Below are 21,660 nucleotides of genomic sequence, written 5' to 3' on the forward strand. Positions count from 1 at the left end.
ACCAGAGCATTTCACCACATGGACACTGCCAGTGGGTGACAGTGGGACAATTAACAGGCAACACAGCTGTTGCATTTACTGAAGGTGGCATTCAGACCCTACTGCAAAGAGTGGCAAAGACTCACTGCCTTCAGTAATTCTAATCTTAAATTAAATCTTACAGGTGGTCACTCTCTTTACATCATACACTATGTTTATTGCTGTTCCTTTGACAGTTAGGCCTCACACCTGTGAAATCATGCAGGGTATTTTTGGATAATTAGGTAATGGTCTGGATTAGCAATTGAAAACATGCTGAGGAGGCTCTCACACACATTTGAATTAGTGTCAATCCTGCACTGATATCATTAATCCAGATCCTCTACTCCAGTAGCCTCTACACCTCCAAAGTACTATATTGAGATAAAAAAATCTTAATCTTTACCAACATTTCCCCTTTAAAGAAAGGCCCAGTAAGTATCTCATAGTTGAAAATCACAGATTTGTTGTTTATTTAAAGATTTCTATAACTTAAAGTAAATCTCTTTTATTTTTTAGTAGATCGGTGTCATCAGATAAAAAAAGATGGGATTTTTCCTTCTTAAGAAGCAAGCAAGGTAATTGGGTTAGCTGTCCATGGATTCTTAAAAGAATGACAAAAAAAGACCTGAAAATTTTGAGCACCAGGAAATTTAGGAAAAATATTGTAGTAAAATATCTTTGTAGTTGCCTTTGAGAGTGCAGACACAACTGAAATACATTGTTAAATACTAAAAATTTGTAAAAAGTGAGGAGTTTTGGGGTTTTTTTAATCATTCTTTAAGTCAAAAACCCCATTTATGAATGGTGAAATAATTTATTTGGACATTCATTATTATATTTGCAAAGATTCTCTATCCCTTTTCGTCATTTGCATAATATCCTTGAGAAAGGATTTGAAACAGTAAGTGTATATAGGGTGGTGTTTTGTTATTCAGCTATATGGCAGGTAGCAGAGTTATAGGGAAGACTGACACCAGACTGTGAGGTTTTGTGACTCCAGAGGGAACAACTTATCTTTTGGAGAAGTCCTTCAAATCATTGATATCAGTTTCCCCCACTTCAAACCTGACCCTGTTCCTTCATCAGTCCTCCCTAACTCGCTGCAGGTTGGACCTGGTGCATTCAGGGAAAGCAAATTCCCCCTTTAAATCTCCAGTGACATTAGGACACCCTGAAATGTGTCTAAGTGAAATGCTAAGGTTTCTGTTCTGCCACAGCAGGATATGGATCAGACAGTGGATCAGGACTATTATGATTTATTTTCCACCTTTCATAAATGCCCCCAAGTCTGTGGGGCACAAATGCAGCAACATTCCTGCTGTTAAAAACTCCTGTTTTATGGGAGAGGAAAAAATCTAAAGAAACTTTTGCACATTTGGGGAAAAAAATTACGATTCATCCCTTTCACATATTCCTGTTCTTAGCATCAGACTTAGCATGAAAATTAAGCACAGTGTATTTACCTATGAGAATTGTACACAAGGATAATTTCTTTGCTGGCTTTTTTATACCTGAAAAGTGATTAGGGAACTTTTTTCTGTTAAACTCTTATTAAAAATAAGTATAAATAATTTGATATATATATATATATATATATATAAATTTAGCAAACAAAAAAATCCTTTCTTCTTCATAAGCAATCAATAAACACTAGATAGGAATGCACTGGAGATGAAGTTAATGTATCCGTGTCAGAAACAAAGCTATATATACTATCAGATATAGGTTTAGTTATCTTACTGGCAATCATGTAGTACCAGGATTTACAGAACACAGGCAAAGAGAAAAAACCAAAACCAGACTGCATTTTGGATTTTTTAATTCCAATGAAAATACAGTTTTCAAAAATTGCTTTCATGTGGGGAAATTTAAACTAATAACATCTTATGTTGGGAGTTTCATTCCAAACTACAGCTTTCATTTAATTGTAGCTAAAAATACTACTCAGTTCAGTATTATTGAAATGAAAAACTAAAAATTAATCACAAATAGCTTGAAATGAAAGTTATCCTATTCAGAATGCCAACTAAAAACAAAGAAGAAATTTTAAAAATTCAAATGAAAAAAAGAAGTGCTGCTCCTAACTAAAGCTGTTCAACCTTTTTTTTTTCTCTTAAATAACTCTAATTAAGAAAATAATGAAGTTTGGTTTGGTTTTATTTTCTCCCTGGTTTTAGTTCAGTTTCCACATAACTAAATTGAACCATTATGTACTTTATAGAATATGCACTACAGGACATACTACATTAAGCAAAAATGTCATCACAGGCTTAATGTTGAAGAAAGGTAGAAAGCAATAAATGTAGTAACAGTATGTCTGACATTAGACCTAAATCAAAAATGTGAAAACAATAAGAATCCATTTGTACAGAGATTATAATACTCTTTATATTGAATAAAAGACACTTGCTATGAGTTTTTATGCAATATTAAACACAGGTTTTAAATGAATTTACAGCAATATGCAAGTTATTAATCTACTATTAGCAGGACATCAGTTCACTCTTACTGAAAACACACCCCTGTAATTGAATTCTTTCCTTCCTCTAATGCCTTGTCATCATGAAACATCCCCTGGCCTCAGAAATGCTGCTCTCTTCCTCTTTGTACCTCTGTATCCTCAACTGCATTGTGCACCTGTACATAAATTTCCTACCTTTATACACAAAATAAACCTTCTGCCTTTGTCTCTATGTCTGCTTCTCATTTCCTGCTAATGGCTCTGTTCATTTGCTTTCAGTGTGCTACATTTTCTGAACACTTTCTGAACACAGGAACACCACACACCAACGAAGGTTGCTTCATCCTGGGCTTTTCCAGTAGTTCTGGAAGGGCAGGGTCTGGCAGGTGCTTCCCACTGAAGCTCTCCAGCAATCCAACTGTCCCAGCTGTAGTCCTGCAGACATGATATTTCTAGTTTTAAAAGTAAAAAAAATAAGTAAGCAAATGCCAGATTAATTTAAATAATTTTCTGTATTTTTTTTAAGAGATGCAGGTGTTAGACGAATAAAAGGAAACAGGTATAGAAGCAAGTATGAAAAAACAGCTGGATGAATAATGACACTGGGTACTAATCTTTTCATAAAAACATCCAATTGCTAAGATTTTTTAGAATTCAAGAGGCTGAAAAGGCTGTTATTCATGTTTAATATTAAGATACAATAGCAAGATTATCATACATCTCCAGTGTTGCAATTGTACTTCAAATATTTTGATAGTTGATTTTTCTTTTATTAAGAACACAAACTCCCTGCCAAGTTCATGCTTTTATGGAAAATCAGTATTTATAAGAAAAAGAAAATCAAAACACACTCCTACTAATTTGGGCATTGAGAAGAGGTTGGGAAATCATCACCTCAATATACTCAGAATTAAAGGAGGGATACAATATATGCAAATGAAAGAAAGCCAAAAAGCAAGGCTTTTGGAGGTATGGCTTGTGATGCTCCATGTTGGTAATATCTATGACATCTTTTTCAGATGTCAGTGACTGTCATTCAGAAAGCTGGGTAATGAGAGGTAACAGTGTTTGGGCTTTAGGCAGAATTAAGATTTCTGAAAAGAGGGAGAAGACAGCAGTGATGGATACACTGGAAGGGAGAGCAAAGGGATTTGCATCAGCTGTGGGATGAATGAAAACATATTCTTCCGTGTGTTTGGAAAATGCACAAGGGATATTTCACTGAGTAAGTGTCTACAGGGAATGGCAGATTTCCTGACCACTGTTCTTACTTCTGGCCCTTAAAAAAAACAGGCTCTGACTAAGGCCTCTTTGCAGAAGTACCTTATGACAATTTTAACTACAAAGAGCCCATGTGTTTGTGAATTTGAAAATATACTTATGTATGCTTATTTAGATTCTCTTCCTACCAGATTACTGAGGAAACTATATCCAATAATCATTTACTCACTGCACATGACTACAGTATATTGGTGAACTCCAAAATAGGAAAAAATCTGCTTCAAACTAACAGTGATGAAATAAGATTTCATTTTTCTTTGCAAATATTTTTTTCTGTCCTGACAGCCAAAAGTTCAGCCAAGAATTTATTTTACTTGTTTCTATTTACTTTCAGCACTTGAACTTACATATTTATATCTTGAGTTAGTGATTCTCCCTAAAAACAATGAAACCCTTGTTTGCAATAAATTATTCAAAATTTCTACTTCAAAACCCACAAGGCCTAGTTCTAAGAACTATAACCCTAAAAAGGCAAAGAAATAAAAGCTGCAACAAATCTTCTTCCTGTGTTACTGAGATTACTATTAGTTGAAATGGATCTCCAGGGAGTAAAGACAAAAGCTGGGGCTGGGTTGTTTTACTTCATGTTTCAGGAGTGTCCTGAGCCCCATTAGACTGGCAGCACATCCTGCCAGGGCTGTGTCCTGCTGCTGCTGGCAAAAGGCACCGCCTAGCAAACAGCTCCAGCTGAGCTTTGAAATTGTTCCTTGAACACTGTCACCAGCAGCATCTTTGGGACAGCAGACCCTCACAAAAGACACCCCCTCTCCTATTGTACATGTGACTTGAAAGTACATGTGACACGAGACTTGAAAGAGGAGGTGGATTTCATGTCCCAGAATTAAAGCACTCCTTAGTTCACAGAGCTGCTGCCGTATGCTGCACCACTGCTGCTTCTGTGTTCTCTTCCAGCTGGTACCATTCCATTCTCCTGGGCACAAGGACAAGCATCATGCACTGGAGGTTATGATTCACACTTAATGTCATTAAAAATACACTGATAAGCATGTTGGATATGTTCAATATTGAATCTAAATTCAATAAAACTCTCTCAGGCTTCCATAGCACAGACACAGGGAATTTTGATTGAATCTGCTCTACAGTGATTAGCTAATGTATTCATTAACTGGAAGGGTTAGTAATATGAATGTTGCAAATGATACTTAATTACAATAATTAATGCCTGGTGATTCATGAATAATGCATTCCATAGCTATTTACATATTCATACTTATGAGGCTAATGGATAATTATCATTTGACTAAAAGACATGGACATCAGGAATGTAACAACTAGACTGTTTTCCCTCAATCTCACTGTGGCTTTACCTGCATGCCTTGCTCTTGGACACTTCTACCTTGCACCTTGTGCACAGAAATATCAACAGTATTTTGTTTTTCAGGCCTATAGAGTGATCTAATGGCAATTACAGCCCATGCAGGTTAGGTTTCCACTCTGCACCAGTTCTAAGCCAGTAGTCTCATCAATTTGTCTTGAGATTGCAAAACTTTGAAAGCACTTTGTTCTCTTTGCCATTAGTATAGATTTGTTCTTGTCTTGAATTTATGCTCTTTCCTACAGCAGATGGTTAGGACACTTTCATACTTCAGAAATTTTTTAATTTGTGAGATTAGGGTAGAAATAGTGGAAAAAATAGGAAGATTGAACAATTAGGGTAGCTATATTGGAAGCACCTTCAAACCGAAAAATTCTGCCCTTAGACATCTGGTATTTCTGCTCCTATACACATATTTCAACCTCCATATAGGCAGATACATTGCTAGCCCTCCCAAGAGAAGACATTGAGAGCAATAGTGGAACAAAAAAACCCCACAAAATTACAAAAAAAAAATAATTAAAGTTCTTATTAAAATATATTTTAAGGCAATATGATAATTTTTATTCTTAGCCTAAGACTGAATGCCCAATGTTGACAACACTAAAACAGTGATTTTCAGCTGCCAGCCTCAGGAGTGTGGTAAAATGAACAAGTAAAGCTGGGTAAGTCAAGAGGAAAGTCCTGACAGCCTGAGTTTCAGACAGGCCACTCAACTGCTGCTTGTCCACAGCATGAGCTGAGGAGCTGTGGGTGCCCGAGGTCAATGAAAAGCTTATTCCAGCTGTCACAACCTGCAGGGCAGGAGCAGAGGGTCTCCCCCAGCATGGGGGGCAGCTCCAGGCTCTCCTCAGATGCTGTCACAGAACAGCCCAGGGCTCCAGGCAGCAAGGTCAGGCCAAGCTCCTGGGGAGCATCAGGATGGTGTCTTAATGAGGAGCACATTTGTACCTGCTGTGACTTTTGTCTTCTCCAGAGCTCTTGCAGCCTGTTGAAAAAGACTGGTATGGACAGTGCAACATTTTCAAAATGACACTGCTCTCTGAAGTGCCCTGTCCTTTTTCCACTGCAGATGAGGTGCCTCAAAAGATACAACCCCAGGAAATCAGAGGGGTTTAAAAAACCACTCACTAGCATGTTCGAACATCACACTGAACCCAAGTTCTTGAGGACCAGTGGAGAGAGAACTGCTGAATCCCTGTTTAAAACTGATGGCCTCACCTTGCAGCACCCAGAGTGCCACAACATTCCTGCTGGCACTCTTGCCCAAGCATGGAGCAAGCCCTGGGTCGGCAGAACTATCAGTGAGCAGAAGCCAACTCTCACCTGTCAGCTTTGCTGAGGCTCCCAAGACCTGGAAAGAGAGCAGGCTGTGGGAAGGAAATACTCTGGGCTCTATAACTTATATCCTGCAAGGCTGCTACTGGAAGCATAAAGGGCATTTCCTGGTACTTCTGATTTACTCTCTGTAGTACCTTACTAGGCTCGAGAAAACCCTCATCAGGGCAACTGTTTGTTCAGCACAGGTAAACTTGTTACAGTCTGATGATAGGCTATTGAAATAAAATTATTTCAATGACTGAAGTAAATTTTTACTTTTATTAGCCTGGGAGAATCAGCATAACTTAGCTGGAAAAAAGCTGGAGTTTATTTGTTTTCACATCATTTGTGTGGTTGCAGATCACCCACCATGGCAGAATCGTTGCCATTGATGGTAGGAGCTAGAGAGGGCTCAGCTTTATTCCAGTGCCAGGTCGAATGTGGGGTAAGAAGAAACATCTTTAGATTTATAAAATGAGCAGCTCTGCTTTGGAAGTCATTGGAAATGTCACAATGCCATTTTTTCACTTGTTTTTCAGAGCAGAACAATGCCTTAATACCCTTTGCTATTTTGTATTAGTTTGCATTCAAAACACAGGATTTAACTAAAAATTCTTAAAGGATATTGCAGGAAACACATTTAATGTGTGTCACAACATAAGGTACAAAAACATTACGATGCAAAGACGATAAGGTTATCAAATGTGTCCTAGCTGGGAAAGACAAGAAAGCTCTTCACAAGGCCAGGATTACTGCACGCATCATTGAAAAGCAGTTGAATATTTAATGTGCATGGTAAATATAAGCAGAAAAGGGAGCCCAGATGACATATGACAGCATAACACTCTGCAGTACAGGAATCAGCTCAAGCACGGTGTTCACATAACACTTTAGTATTCAGACTAACACGTTTTGTCTGTACACCATCCTTTCTGTCGCAATGGCATTGTCTTCCCTATTCTCACCTTCTGATGTTTTCCCTGTGGACCCACAGGCACATCACCTGGGTATTTACTTCAGTCATTGTTCACTTTATAACACATTCATGCACTCCGTGCCTGCACTGTTCAGATACTAAATTTTATGCCTTTTTTTTTTTTCTTTTATGCTTCATGAGACCTAATGTTCTCTTCTATTTTTCATTTCTTGATATGAAACTCCATTCCTAATAACATCTGAAAAAAATTACACACTTTACTAGGCTTATGGAATATTACCACACTGAAAAGGAATAAAAAAAATTCCTGTTCCTGAGAATCTAAAATATATTTTGGTTTCAAATGATCAAGAATGTTTATCTATTTTGGTAGAGAGAACTATTTAAACGAGAGGCAGAGCTTGTTACACAAGTATCGGAACATTCTACCAATCTAAATGTGCAGCAAACACAACAATCCTTAAATGTATTCAAATCAGATTTGGTAGAACAAATGATATGTTTTCCAAAAAAATACAAACACTGAAGTAAAAAATGTGATACTGCTGTAATTCAAAGGACAAAGAAATCAGCAGCTTTACCTATCTTTGTACATTCTATTTAGAGGGAACAGATTTTGCACCTGTAGAGACAGCTTTGATTGTTGGTAGTCCCTGTGAAATGGTAGGGTAGGAACTGGGGATTCTCAAACACATTAATACTTTGGGGTCTAATTTATCCATTACAGAAATAAATGAAAATACTTCTCTTTCTGTCTGGGGAAGCATCACAAGCTGTCCTCTTATCTCCAAAGGGACAGGACCCTCTGTTCCCTCTTCTCCAAGCAGTAACCATTTGTGAGTGAATTAAAGGTGCAGTTGCTTCCCTAATCACCCTGTAACAAGACATTTTCTCCCCTGTTGAATTTGTATCAGTTATGCAGGAACAGGATGCGTAGTGTGAACACAGCCTGCCTGACACCTGAGAGCTGATAATCTTGGAACACCACCAACAAAAAACCACAAGAAACCACAACCAACCAACCAACCAAAACCCCCCCAACAACATAAAACAAAAGTACACACACACAAAAAACTGAACACCCAAAAAACGCCCTAACCCAAGCCAAAATAAACTCCAAAGGAAAACCCAAACCTGCTCCCAATTAAAATCAATGACAAACTAGAGACTAAGCTCTGAGGGGGTCTGGCAACACCACCTCTTCTGCAAGGCTAATTTCACTTTGTATTCACCAATGCTAATGCATATGTCTAGCTTTATCTAGGCTCACTCTAATCCCTCAGTGAAATGGCAGCATAGGCACAGTTTATACAGGGATGTCACTGTTGCCTTTTTTTATCCCAAATGCTACCATTTTGTGAACTAATCAGAATATTGCACACGAGAATCATGCTGTCTCTCATGGAAAATTGTACTTGATCCTTTCTTATTTTATTGTTTCCTTTAATCAAATACAAACATCATTCAGGCTAAAAGAAAATGCTTGGTTTCTGTACATATGAAAATGTAACATCCTTCAAGGCAGACCTAATGCCAATAGTAAAGGTAGTGAAGGTAGTGTCTTCTGTCACTTTCCACAGGCTTGGAAGTTATTATCCCACCCAAATTTTCCTGTCCTTTCAGTAGATGATACTGTCAATGGAACCCTGGTGGTAGCTGTGGATCTGTCTGGGGAATGATGATTCTGAAAACTCCCTCAGTGCTGCCAGTGTTGCCATTTCTGGAACAAAAATGTGGTTCTGAAGGAGATTCTGTGTCGTTCTGGTTGGGAACGGCGATAAAGAACGACACGGACTCTCAAGGGAGTCACAACAGGAGAATTCCTAGTTTATTGCTTCAGCCCTGTCTTATAGACAGACACGTGGAAAAGTACAGAAAGGAAACTCTTACTGGTTAGCAAAGTGCTACATCACCATCATTGGTCAGGGGCTCACTACCCCCCTGACTCTCTCCTGCAAGGAAAACAAGAGGACAGACAAACAGCACCTGGCAGTTGTTTTCTGTCTCTGAGGATTGTTTTGAAATTCTCCTATGAAGTTCTCAGGCTAGCTTCTCAGGCAGGACTGAGAGGCCATGGGCCTGCAGTTTCTGCAGCTCCCTGCAGCCTGTTCCAAAGCTAGCATCCATAATTCTGGAGGCACAAAGTGATACTGAGGGAAATGAAATTACACAAATAAGGAAACACATAAGTAAATAATGTATTTGTAAAAGAGAAACAGTCACTTAGGCCATATCTGAACACAGGAAAAATTACTTTGTTATTCAAGTGAATGCTTGGGGCACCTCTGTAGGGTGCCCAAGTGTTATTATCTAGTTCTTCACTAGGAACTGGACAGAGAGAGAGACAACAGTCTACCCTGGGATGCTTTAAACAGTAGTTTAAAACTACTAAGGCATTATTGGTAGAACCTGCTGCTAAGCAATAATCTCTAAAACAGTGAAGTTCTCCAGATCGAGTGGGCAGGAAAGCTAAATTTCCATTCAGTATCAGCTACCCACTCAGCCTTGGAGGAAAACACAGGCTGCTCAGACTGCAACTGTCCTGGACCCAGAAACCTGAAACAACTTATTTCACTTCCAGAAAGTTTAGAGTCAAAGATTTCTAGCTTCTGATCATTTCTTTCCATCCTCTCCCAAAACTACTGATGAAGGAGGAAGCCAAAGTATTCCTCCAGAAGAAAACACTAATGTATGAAACTTTTGCCAAAATATATATAACTTATCTGATTTTCTGATTAGTTTGCTAATACATATGAGTTTGGGAATATTTTAAGGAAGGATGCAAGTATCAGTCAGAAGAGTTACTCAGAGCCATACAAAAAAAAGCATTTTGGAAATCACATTTTTATTTGAATGAAATGGCTTATTTGTGGTATGAAAACACAAACAGCCAGCAAGCAAAATGTCATGTCTGTGAGACTTCAGAGTGAAACTCTGACAGAGGATGAACAATCTCCAAACACTACAACATGACCACATCCAGGTACTTTTAACAAAATGGGTCATCATTGGTTTCAGGCAGTTACCAAAAATGAGGCTGGCAAAAATGAGGCTTCCAATATCTGAAAATATATAAACACAAAGCAGGCTTGAGTCTGTAACAGTCCCACAGGGCAGGGAGCTGAGCCTCAGGAACAGAGCAGTGAGAACTGCACTCAAGGGTATTTGCCTGAGAGGAGTCACTGCCTGTCCATCCTGGGAAAGAGCATCTGTCCTGGTGCTCAGCCAAGAAATAACAACAGGTCAGTTGATGCAGAAATGTGAGTTTAGTCTAAGTGCAGACTGTAAACCTGTAGTAGGTAGATATGAGGGATTTATCACCAGTGTAAATGCAATAGTGCAGTTTGAACAACAGAGAATGCCATACTTCACTCCAAAAAAATATGTCATACAATAAAAATGTCTGACAGTAACAGGTCCATGAAAGACCACCTGTCAGCCCAAGTTCTCTTGCTCAGTGCTTCCTGCATCAGTGCAGTAGCAACTGTACAAACACCCAGCAAGGCAAAACCTGGAGGGCACCCCCTGAGCCAGACCTCGCCAGTGCCACTGTCAGGGGCAGTATTAGAGCTGGGCAGGGCTGTGTTGCCCTGGTGTGACTGACAGGCAGAGTTTAGGCAGAAGGAAGAGATTAAATTCAATCACCATTTCCACCATGGGTTGCCTAACTGGTCATGGACTAATTGTGTTTCTATTTCATGCCTCAGTTCCCCTCTTTGACCAAAAGCTGCTCTAAAGGCATTCTCCAACTGAAAACCACTGCATAAGAAATAAGGCATCAAGGATGGTGCTGAGAGGAGGAACCACTCAAGCTGCCTGCTCAACAGCAGACACTCTCATATCTGAGAAAGGTGGAATCAAAGAGGGGCTGGATCAGAAATACCTTACACCTGCAGATAAAGGTGACCTGACCACTGTAGAAAATGCTACTTTCAGCCTATGTTGAGGAGATCTGAGTTAATCACACGAGTTAAACAGACCTGGCCAGAAAAAGGGTGAGTTGGCCTCAGAGTCAGTATGCCTTGCCTTGGAGGACCAGAGGTAAATTCAGTGAGCTGAGTCAGCAGATTTCTTTCCTATTTCCAAGAACTTTGATCTTCAAGAAAACCTGAAAGTGTAGGAATACTTCTTAAAAGAAAGACATGGATAGGGTTGCCATTCCTTTCCAGCATATCAGGGTAAAACACTCTAATCTGAAGTAAAACGTATTTTCTGTTAGTTATCTTTAGGTGGCAGTAAGGTAAAAGCATGGAGTAAAAAGTTAAAAGAAATTTCTACTGCATTTTCAGAGATCTTTCTCTCATGTGCTGTGTTGGCTATAACACAGAAAGAGACTTTCTAAATCATTTCCATCTTCAGCAATAACCAAAAAGCAATTATCAGAGTTGGCTTCATCCAGCTCACATTTGGATGCAAACCTGCTGAATGCCAGTGTTATTAATACAATGATATTAATGGTACAATGATAGACCCTAAATTAGGTATGCAGTACTTGATCCAAGAATCCCTGAGGATGGTGATAAGATTCAGAGGTAGACACACACTCACACAGTTCTATGAACAAACCGAAAGCATACTTTAAAAAAAAAAAAAAAGATAAAAAATTACTGCTAACAAATGAAAAGTCTAAATCAAGTCTGAATAATTATTAATATAGTAGTTTTTAGATTTTTTTTGTTTACACTTTACCTACATGCACCTCTTCCAAAATCTGTCCTGAAGCTAAACCATAATGATTTTTGTTGTCTCAAATCAACTACTAGAAAAAAAAGCAACCAGTAGGAGAAAAGCACACTGAAAGTTTTTTATTGAGGAATATAATTAGTGAAGTAACGTGACAGTGTCACATAGCGTGCTAAGGCAAGTATTATGTAGCCAATAAAGGTCTATCTTATACTATTAATATTTACAGTTGGAAGCAGGAGATGGCTGCAATCGAAGTGCTGCTCCCAGCAAAGGCTCGCTGCTGACTTGATACCTTGCTGTCTGACAGTGTGAAACAGTCACAGTGCTCCTTACTTCATCACCACTTGACAGCATCCTGTTATGCTAGGTATCAGCACATGGCTGGTTTGCAGGCACTCAGCACCAAGAACGGAGAAGAATTTTATGGAACAGTTTTGACATCATTTGCTTTGCTTATTAGCAGAGAAGAAGGGATGGAAAGTGCCTGGCAATTCCAAAATTGGACAAGAACTGTAACAGTCTGTGCTATGCCATAAACAGCTGACCCACCTGTTTTTTATGCATCACTGGACAGAGCAGTTTCTCATTCCCACAGAAAGCAGGGAGAGGCAGGACTGAATTTCAACACTGAGTTTCAGCACAGATTGCACCTGTGCAAGACAACCAGGACCTTGGGGCAAGAGGACCAGAGCCTGCTACCCATGGTCACAGGCAGGGACCACAGCCCACAGGAGGTGGCTGCATCCTTTGTGATGCTGGACTTTGATAGGTCCTTGGAGCTGTTCTCAAAGACCTAATAATTACAGAAATAAAATAACACCTACCACTAACATCACTGATTAAGAGATCTTTAACCCCAACTATCATGTACTGAAAAGTGGAGTTTTGAGCAACTCCACATTGTGCACAAGTCTGATCGTGCAACTCCATTAAGGTTAATTGAGGCTGATAGTCCCTAACACAGGCAAATCATGTCTGGTGAAAACAGTGTGCAAGGAAACATGTTGGTGAGGAGGAACAACAAGCAGGTATTCACTCAGACAGTACTTCCACATTGCAAATAACTCAGCAAAATCTCTCATTTTGTTCTTTTTTCCTTGTACAGAAGTGATTGGAATCTAGAATGACAGATAAAAAATACATGGAAAAAATCAGAAAAGCAGAGGTTTGCAGTAGGAATGGTTTAGTTGCTTCCTTGACTTAGCTGCCAATAGCCTACATTACCCTTTCCCTCCCTATTGTCTTCTCCAAATGCTGTCATTACCATCAGACCCATCCTGAGTGTCACAACATCATCCTGCACATGCTGGTCTGACCAACACCTGTGCAATCAATGAAGAAAGCAGTTTTGAAATCCATTTTTCTTTCTCATAATTTTAACTGTTTCACTCTGTCTACTGGACCTCTTTCCATCTCTTTTCCTTGGAAGCTGTCCTGCCCTCATCTTCAGCACTGCAGCATCTTTTCTTACTCTTCTCCTGTTTGGGGGTTTAACCTAACCCCTTCACACCAGCCTCACTCTCCCATGACAGCAGACTTCCTCAAAAAGCCTGTGTGTTCTTCCAAATGCCTCTCCAGGTGCCATTTCTACTGTGGCAGCTACAGGGATGCAGTAAACTCAACCTGGCCACATGCAGGGAAAAACAGAAAGTCAGTGTGTTTTCAGTGATAGTCTTGAGTTTAAATCTCTCCCATTTCTTCCTACAAAATGCTTGTCTCATGAGGCTTTTATCCACCATCAAGATATCCTCATACGGAATCTGTTGTCTCAAAGCTGCAAAGCAGTTATCCCCTGTGAAGAAACACCACCTGATACACTGTGCTGGCAGCCATGCACAAAAATAATTCTGTATTATGCCCCAAAGCATTTCCCAAACTGGAAAAGGATGTTGCACCCCAGAGACTGACACCTTTACTAAAACATTTGTCTAGTCTGTGATATAGCAGCTATGGGACAAACTCCTCCTCAGCATGGTTTGCCTGGATTTGCACCAGCTATAGATTTTTCCCTCTTATCCTTTCAGATTGCAGCAGATGGTGAAGTTCCTACACCAGAGGCTGTCGATAGAATTTTAAAAGGCATCTCATGACAACACATTGGAGCTGCACATTTAATCTGTGCTGCACCACTCGGATGATCTTAAAAAGAGCTGGAGCACTTACAGAATTAGCACTGGCAGTTGCTGCAGAAGCGTTATCAAGGAGCCTTCCCAAAGCCCACAGCTTAATGAGAGCTGCCCTCCCAAACTGCCACCCAAATCACTTCTCTTTGTGCAACCAACACTCTGCTGCCTAAAAGGCATTCAACAATCTGTGAGATACAGGTCCAGCAAAACATCTGATGCAGATTTTAAAGGGTTGCTTATGTACTTCTGGCTCTTTTGGGTCTATGGCTGAGCTCATGCACAGTACGGTGGCCAAAACCAGGACTATTGCTCCTTCTGCCTAAGACAGACCCTCCCAGACATACTAAACTCTGTTTTCATATCTGTACTGCTTGCATTAAATATAAACCAGGTATCAATACTGCAAGTAGTTAAAAAAATAATAGTTATTGTAGGTAGCCTGTTCTTTAAGGGTCAATTCCTTTGGAGGTTAATTTCCAAGCCTTCCGAAAAAGCTTCTTGGCCAAAAAGCTAATACTGCCAATAGAAAGCCACCTGAGCCACGCATTGCTGCATGTACCAGCACTGAGGAGGGGGCAAATTGTTCTTATTTAAACACAGCATTGTTTAAACAGCAATGTTTAAAGCATTCCTTTAAACAGGGAATGGTCCTGCAGCCCAGTGTGGGGAGGAGGAGGTCTGGGTAAGCTATCTGACTGGGAGATCAAGACTAATGTGAACAACACCTTTGTTTCACTGAAGCCTGCTTTACAATTTAGTTGCAACGCTTCAGAGAGCTCCGTCTCCAATCTCCAATTTCTTGCTCCGCTATAATTAGAACAAACTTCCTCATTAACTTCTGTAGTGTCACAACAGTGCAACTTCACGTGCCAGGAGGGAGGCTGTCAGAATTTCTTAATGAGGTGCTTTCTTTGCAAGCCCAGCTAAATCCTAGACTTCAATCATCTCCATCTTCTTCATTTTCTCACAGACTGCCACAGACATAATTCTTCCTTCATATTAAAGATTGCACTTTTCTGATCTATAACTGGTCAAGCCAGATGACCAATTTATCATTATAGCAGCTAACATGAATTCTCTCTATGCTTTTTCCTTAATTTTAAGAACTGTCAGAAAACTAAAAGTTGGCATTTTTAAGGAAGGAATCAATTAAAACTGTCAGGTGTCAACTAAGACAAATTATTCAAACTACATTACATAAAAAGCATATATTATAAAGAGATTGTAGTGAACATAATTTCTTCAGAGACATTTCAAGAAAATATTCAGGCAACACCCACAAGAAAACAAAAAAAGAAATCTAAAAGATTACTTAAAATCTTTCTTCTTCAAGATGAACTGCCTAAATACCGTGGATATTCTGCACACATCAGAATTAATCACCTAAGCTTTTCTTCAGCAATGTCCACAGGGGCAGGTACAGGACTCAGAGTCTCCTTCAGTCCCTCTAGGAAGTGGGGTTGTATTTCCCTGCAGCTATCAGGAAAATAACTCAGAGGCTGATGGCAGAAAAAGCAATAGAATGCTGGAAGTTCAAGAGGATCTACAGCTCTTGATGTAATTCAGAGATATTTTCAGAGGGCTACAGAGGGACATGAGGGACAACAGGATAGCCTCCTCCTAGTGAACATGGGGTCAGTGGGAGAAGTTCCTAAAATGTGGAGAAAAAAGCAGTGATGCTACCTTGGGGTGTTGCCTTGAATACAGAAGGCACCAGAGCCAATTTGTGGTACCTTCAGGCCACTGAGACCTTCACACGTTCAAGACTCCACAGCTGAATCCAGTCCTACGAACTGTCCTTTTTCTTACTCATAAAAGGAGCAAAACTAGATAAAAGCCCTGCAGCAGTCTTCCTATGTCTGTTCTAATCTCTTACTTTCTGCTTCTCAATCTGAGAAAATTCAAACACTTAAACCTGAATCTTGTTAGGCATCAGGTTTACAGTACAGCAAATGCTGCACGTTTCCAAAATCACTTCAGGAGACAAGAGGAACGTCTACACAATGCAACTGCCATTTTTGAAGCCCACAAGATGAACTGATGAGTTCTGAGGTGTGCAGAAGGAAAAGGATTTGGTGGTCTCACTGATGATAAACAGTGGGAAATCAGCTAAAGTGCACTAAGTGCTGCTTCCTTTGTTGCCACAGATAGCAAAGCAGCAAGGAGTAAACTATTCAAGGACCTGAAAAATAACTGTGTATAGACACACTCAAAAATCAGTGGCCACATGGACAACAGCATGAAGCAGGAAACCAGGATAAACCACTAAAGGATAAAGCAGTTAAAGAAAATAGGTCGTGTTTACAGAATCTTAAAAATAGTTTGCCTTTTCCAATGGCCCATGAAGTGGTTGGCTTGACATGAGTCTGTGCTCCTTAAATGAGCCCCAACCAGATTATTATTACTACTACTACTACTACCACCACTACTACCACTACCACTACTACTGAACAGCCCAACAGCTCTTGGACATGGTGGCTGGTGTTTAGCACAAACAGAGCAGGTACATTTTGCAGGTGATGTGAGGGAGAGCAATAGGTCACAGTTTGCTAAGGTGAAAAATCACAGAAAAAGGGACTTCACATGCCACTCATTTAATGTACTTTTATTTAATGTACTTTTATACAGTCAATCTGTAGATTTATGGCCACTTTATTGCTGTTGAGAATAAACTGTAGCCTCACAGCCTGGGGTTATCAATCCATCTCATGATAACAGATTTGCATGTGCCTGACTGGATGCCTCCTTGAACTACTCAGATTCTTATCTGAATTCAGCCTGCAAAAGTTCCAATAAGATGGCTGTAAATCCTCTGTGAAATTAACTCAGCATATCTATGGACCTTTTAATCAAGTAAATGGCTTTTCTCTGCCTGCTCACTGTTGTCCCTATATGCCCCCAAACCTTTCTAAGTAATTCTGACATGGATTAGGACTACTAAAGCCAATTGTTTCCACAGCAAATGTTTTTTATTTGGAGGCAGTAAATCCTACTGGGAATGAACTGATAACCCTGCGAGTGGTGTCAGGACTCAGGACCCAGAGACTTTGCTGGCAAAAGCTGCAGTGCTCACAAGCAGCTGCACAATTCCCAGAAAGGCCCGCAAGTGGCAGGGAAGGGAAGTCTCCGGGGTTTGTCAATCCTGGTGTTTTAAAGCCTGCGTTGATGTCTCTGTCTGGAGACACATCCAGAACCAGGCATATTCTGAGTGAGTGCTGAAATGACGGCGGGTTCATCCTTTCTGCCCAGGCACAGAGGCGGGCAGCTCCTTCCTCCAGAGCCCATCACAGGTTGCCCAGCCCACAGGCACCTCCAGGAGCACCTCCAGGAGCATCTCCAGGAACAGCTCCAGGAGCACCTCCAGGAGCACCTCCCAAACACCTCCAGGAACACCTCCAGGAGCATCTCCAGGAGCACCTCCAGGAGCATCTCCAGGAGCATCTCCAGGAGCACCTCCAGAAGCACCTCCAGGAGCACCTCCCAAACACCTCCAGGAACACCTCCAGGAGCATCTCCAGGAGCACCTCCAGGAACACCTCCAGGAGCATCTCCAGGAGCATCTCCAGGAACACCTCCAGGAGCACCTCCAGGAGCACCTCCAGGAGCATCTCCAGGAACACCTCCAGGAGCACCTCCAGGAGCACCTCCCAAACACCTCCAGGAACAGCTCCAGGAGCACCTCCAGGAGCACCTCCAGGCACACCTCCAGGAACAGCTCCAGGAGCACCTCCAGGAACACCTCTAGGAGCACCTCCAGGAACAGCTCCAGGCACACCTCCAGGCACACCTTCAGGAACAGCTCCAGGAACAGCTCCAGGAACACCTCCAGGAACAGCTCCAGGAACACCTCCAGGCACACCTCCCCAGCGCCACCCGCACAGCAGCACCCAGGGAAGCGCTCACTGCCTCTCTCAGCCCTGCTGCCATTGCTCTGCCAGTCCTTCTCTCTCCTGCTCTGGCTCAGCCCTGCTATCCCTGGCAGGATAAGCTCAGCTGTTATGATGATGTGATGTGAAACACAGAGGAGGAGGAGGAAGAGGAGGCCCCGTGCGCCTGGCTGGGCTCACTCATGCTCTTCCACTTGCCTTTGACACTTGGCACGCGTGGAAGTGTTCATTACAGCAAGTCCCTAATGTTCCCTCTTGTAAAATAACCACGTGGGAGATGGCTTGCTTAAAGATAAGCAAACACACTGGGTTGATAAATGCCTCTGAGCTCTAACTTCTGAACTGGGCCCTTCATATTCAGAAAGTGGAACAAGGAACCAAAGCAGAGCAATCAATCCAATTCCATAACCAAATGGAAAGCAAAACCCAGAGCTACAATGAAATGTCACTCTATTCAGTGATTTATATTATGCAATCTAAATATTCTAAGTATTTTAAATTTAATAATTGAAATAACTCTAAAAAAATAAGAAATTTTCATGTGAAGCCACCAGTGAAAAGCCATAAGACTTGATTTTGGAAAAAGACAAAGATTTTTTGCCTGCATTTTCTCCTGTCTTTGCAGATGAAGCCCATCTGAAAACTGAATTCAACCATGTTTTTTCTTTCCTTTTTTATTTTTTTTGCCAAAACAAACCTATCTTGCTCTGGCTGACATCCAAAGGTATTTAAATAGAACATCCAAAAAAACCCAACTTAGTGAGAAGCAGACAGGCCTTCCCATGGTAGCAAACCTCATTTTTTTGGTATCATCTTGCCATCAGCATCCATTACCACCAAGGATGCAGCTTTTACTGGCAGCTCCTCTATATTAGGGGCTCTTGAAACTATTCTGTCACCAGTTACTTTCTAAACAGGCTTATAAGATAATTCAGGTTGGAAGAGTCCTCAGGACTCTTCAGTCCAGCCTCAAACTGTAATGAGAATCTCTAAGGTATTGCCCAGCCAGTTAATTAACCCTCCATCTACCTTGCATATATTTAACTTTTCATAAGCAGTGCTGAAGTTACATTCAGAAATAGCTGTGATCACCATGTGTTACTTATTGGCAAGAATTATTTTTGAGAGACAATTACAATGTATGGGGACAGGGAGTGTTGCATAATGAAGGTTTTCAGCAAAAAATTAGGAACTTCTTTGTCTTCACAGGATTCAAGGTGTCCTGTGGCACTTCTTTTGTGCCAAGACAAAATGAAGTTTTTCTTGCTCTGTCCATTCCTTTCCAGAGCTTTCCTCTTCTGCTTTTGAAGCTCTAGGCCAAACAGCATCTCTTGCTTGGCATTCTGCAACAACCTTGTGACAAACACACCAAAAAACAGTGTATTGCCATCTCCCAAGCACTCAGCTCAGTGGCCAGGTGTTAACCAGTTAACGTGGGGAAGGGAAGTGTGGTATGAAGCTGACAAGTGATATTAGAGTGTGGTGGTCTAGAACCTCAGGATGCCCCAGACCCACAGCCAGGGCATCTGAGACACAGATGGAGCACTGAGATGAGCAGCTACACACATGAGCAGCCCCAGGACACTTTGAAATGTCCCAGAGGTTCACAGACAGACCCATCTATGGTGAGAGCACCAGCAAGGACTTGCCAGAAAAGCCTGAAGCACTGATATGGGACTTTTAATTTCAAACTGCATTTTCAGTGACCACTCCCTTACATTATGCAAAGTACACAGTATGGTCAGTGACAGAAAGCCACTTTTCCACTGTTTCCGCAGCAGTGATGTTACTAAAAATGCTACTCAATCCTTTTATTTTTGGAATCACTAGCTACAATTATTTCAGTCTATCATCATCACCAGACATGTACTGAACAGACTCTGAGATGACAGGGGACAGAGCTTTTCAGATACTTTTTCCCAGATCAGCCAGATGATTTTCCAAATTAATTTAACTATTCAGCCATTAATTACTAAATAAGCACTTGATTTTGATGGGACCAGACTGTAGAGCCTTCTGGCAACTCTTGTTACCAGTTCAGTGCAACTGCTAAAGGGCTACCTTATACTGGAAACTTTGGTAGGAGTTGTGGGCTGATAAACCAGGGGACACCACTGGAACATCAGGGGGTTTTGATTAATAGAATCCACCTAAACAGATGAAGTTAAGGCCTTATTTCACATTTAGAAATTAAAAGCAATATAGACATAGAAATAAAGTTAGCTAATGTATCTGATCATGGTAAACCCCCAGCTCTGCAGGTATTAAGCAGTGGGGTAACTTCTTTTACATACTGGCTCAGAATGGGTAAGGTTTCTCTAATAAGTAACTATAGCAAAAAAAAAAAAAAAAAAAAATCCCTGTTATGATTATTTTAATTTGAAAATGACATTTAGATGTGTGACTCCATTTTAGCGAGTAACAAGGTTTTTCTTCACCCCAATTTTTTGCAAAAAGTTCTTCTTTAAGGTATCAAATTAATTTGAAGGTTTATCATGAATGGAACTGTACAGAGAGAGATGCTTGGAACAGGAACGGAAAGAGTATGGACTGGAAAACTGGAGACTGAATTCAGAAATTTCACACACCAGAGGAGAGGCCATACCATCCATTTGTCTGTGGTAGTGAATTTCTCTTGCAAATGGCTTGTTCAACCCTAGGATCAGAGTTAACCTGGACTATCTTAGTCCTTATTTTCCCAGAGCAGGCAATGAAAACAAAAGAGAGCTTCTGAGAACAAAAATTCCATTAAAAATTTGCTGCCTCTCTGAGACAAGAGGAACAAGGGTCATATAGTCCAACAGAGTACAGAGCAAAACTAGGATCTCAAACATGTCTGTAATACTATCCAAAGATGAAATAACCTTTCCAATCCAATACAATTTAATAGACCAACATGCTTCATGCCACCTTGTTTTAGAGTGGTAGTCATTTGGTCTGACACCTGCATTATATTATTTCTACTGGGAAAAATGTATTTAAAATCACAGGGACCATATATTTAGCCATCAAGGACAGAGGAAAATATCCTAGTCAATCATTTATCCCCTGGAGAAAACCCCTGAGCCAAAATTGCTTTTACTATTATAGCAGGACCTTTTACATCAGTGTGGAATTGGAGAGAGGAAAAAAGAGAGACAGGATTGTTTTAACGTTTTCCCTCTGGCATTGTTGCTCTCCAGCAAAGGCGCGAGTCCAGGGGATGCACACACAGAGCATCCACTTCCAGTGCATCCATCACTGAGTGCAAAATCATCCTCATGCTCTGGACTGTGACTGCCCTTCCTTAGACATCACGAGTAAGCAGGTCACTAAAATATCCTGCAACATGGAGCATCTAACTGGGAAACAAGCTCTGACCTACTGTTTTCTGTTTCTAAATATTTGGGGATTTGAAAGTTCAGCCTCAAGCACGCATTCATCTCAGGCAGTTCAGCTGTCACTTGTAATACAAATCAAAAGATGATGGATGGCAGAATCTGCCCAGAAGTTCAATTCCTGCTAGGGTCATTCTGTCCATAGTGACCACTTTTCCACACTAACCACATCACTTCATTGCTCTCCTCACCATAAGCATTTTTACACATGAAAGTGCATACATAGAT

The 21,660-nt window shown here is 40.7% G+C and overlaps 1 protein-coding gene across 3 annotated transcripts in view; it reads left to right on the top strand.

The window, feature by feature from the left end:
• The window catches only part of CRB1 (crumbs cell polarity complex component 1), a 101,561-nt gene that overhangs the window by 75,845 nt on the left and 4,056 nt on the right, over nucleotides 1-21,660 (top strand). Inside the window, exon 12 of one of the 3 annotated variants that reach the window (XM_086841995.1) lies at nucleotides 6,172-6,688. The exons of the other annotated variants lie outside the window; for them this stretch is intronic. Coding sequence (XP_086698121.1) covers nucleotides 6,172-6,441 — 270 coding nt within the window. The 3' untranslated portion in view covers nucleotides 6,442-6,688. Of the gene's footprint in view, nucleotides 1-6,171; nucleotides 6,689-21,660 lie in introns of those variants that run through there. 3 annotated transcript variants of the gene reach the window in all.

This window comes from Cyanistes caeruleus, chromosome 9, assembly GCF_971803275.1.
Source record: "Cyanistes caeruleus chromosome 9, bCyaCae1.hap1.1, whole genome shotgun sequence".
Lineage (NCBI taxonomy): Eukaryota > Metazoa > Chordata > Aves > Passeriformes > Paridae > Cyanistes > Cyanistes caeruleus.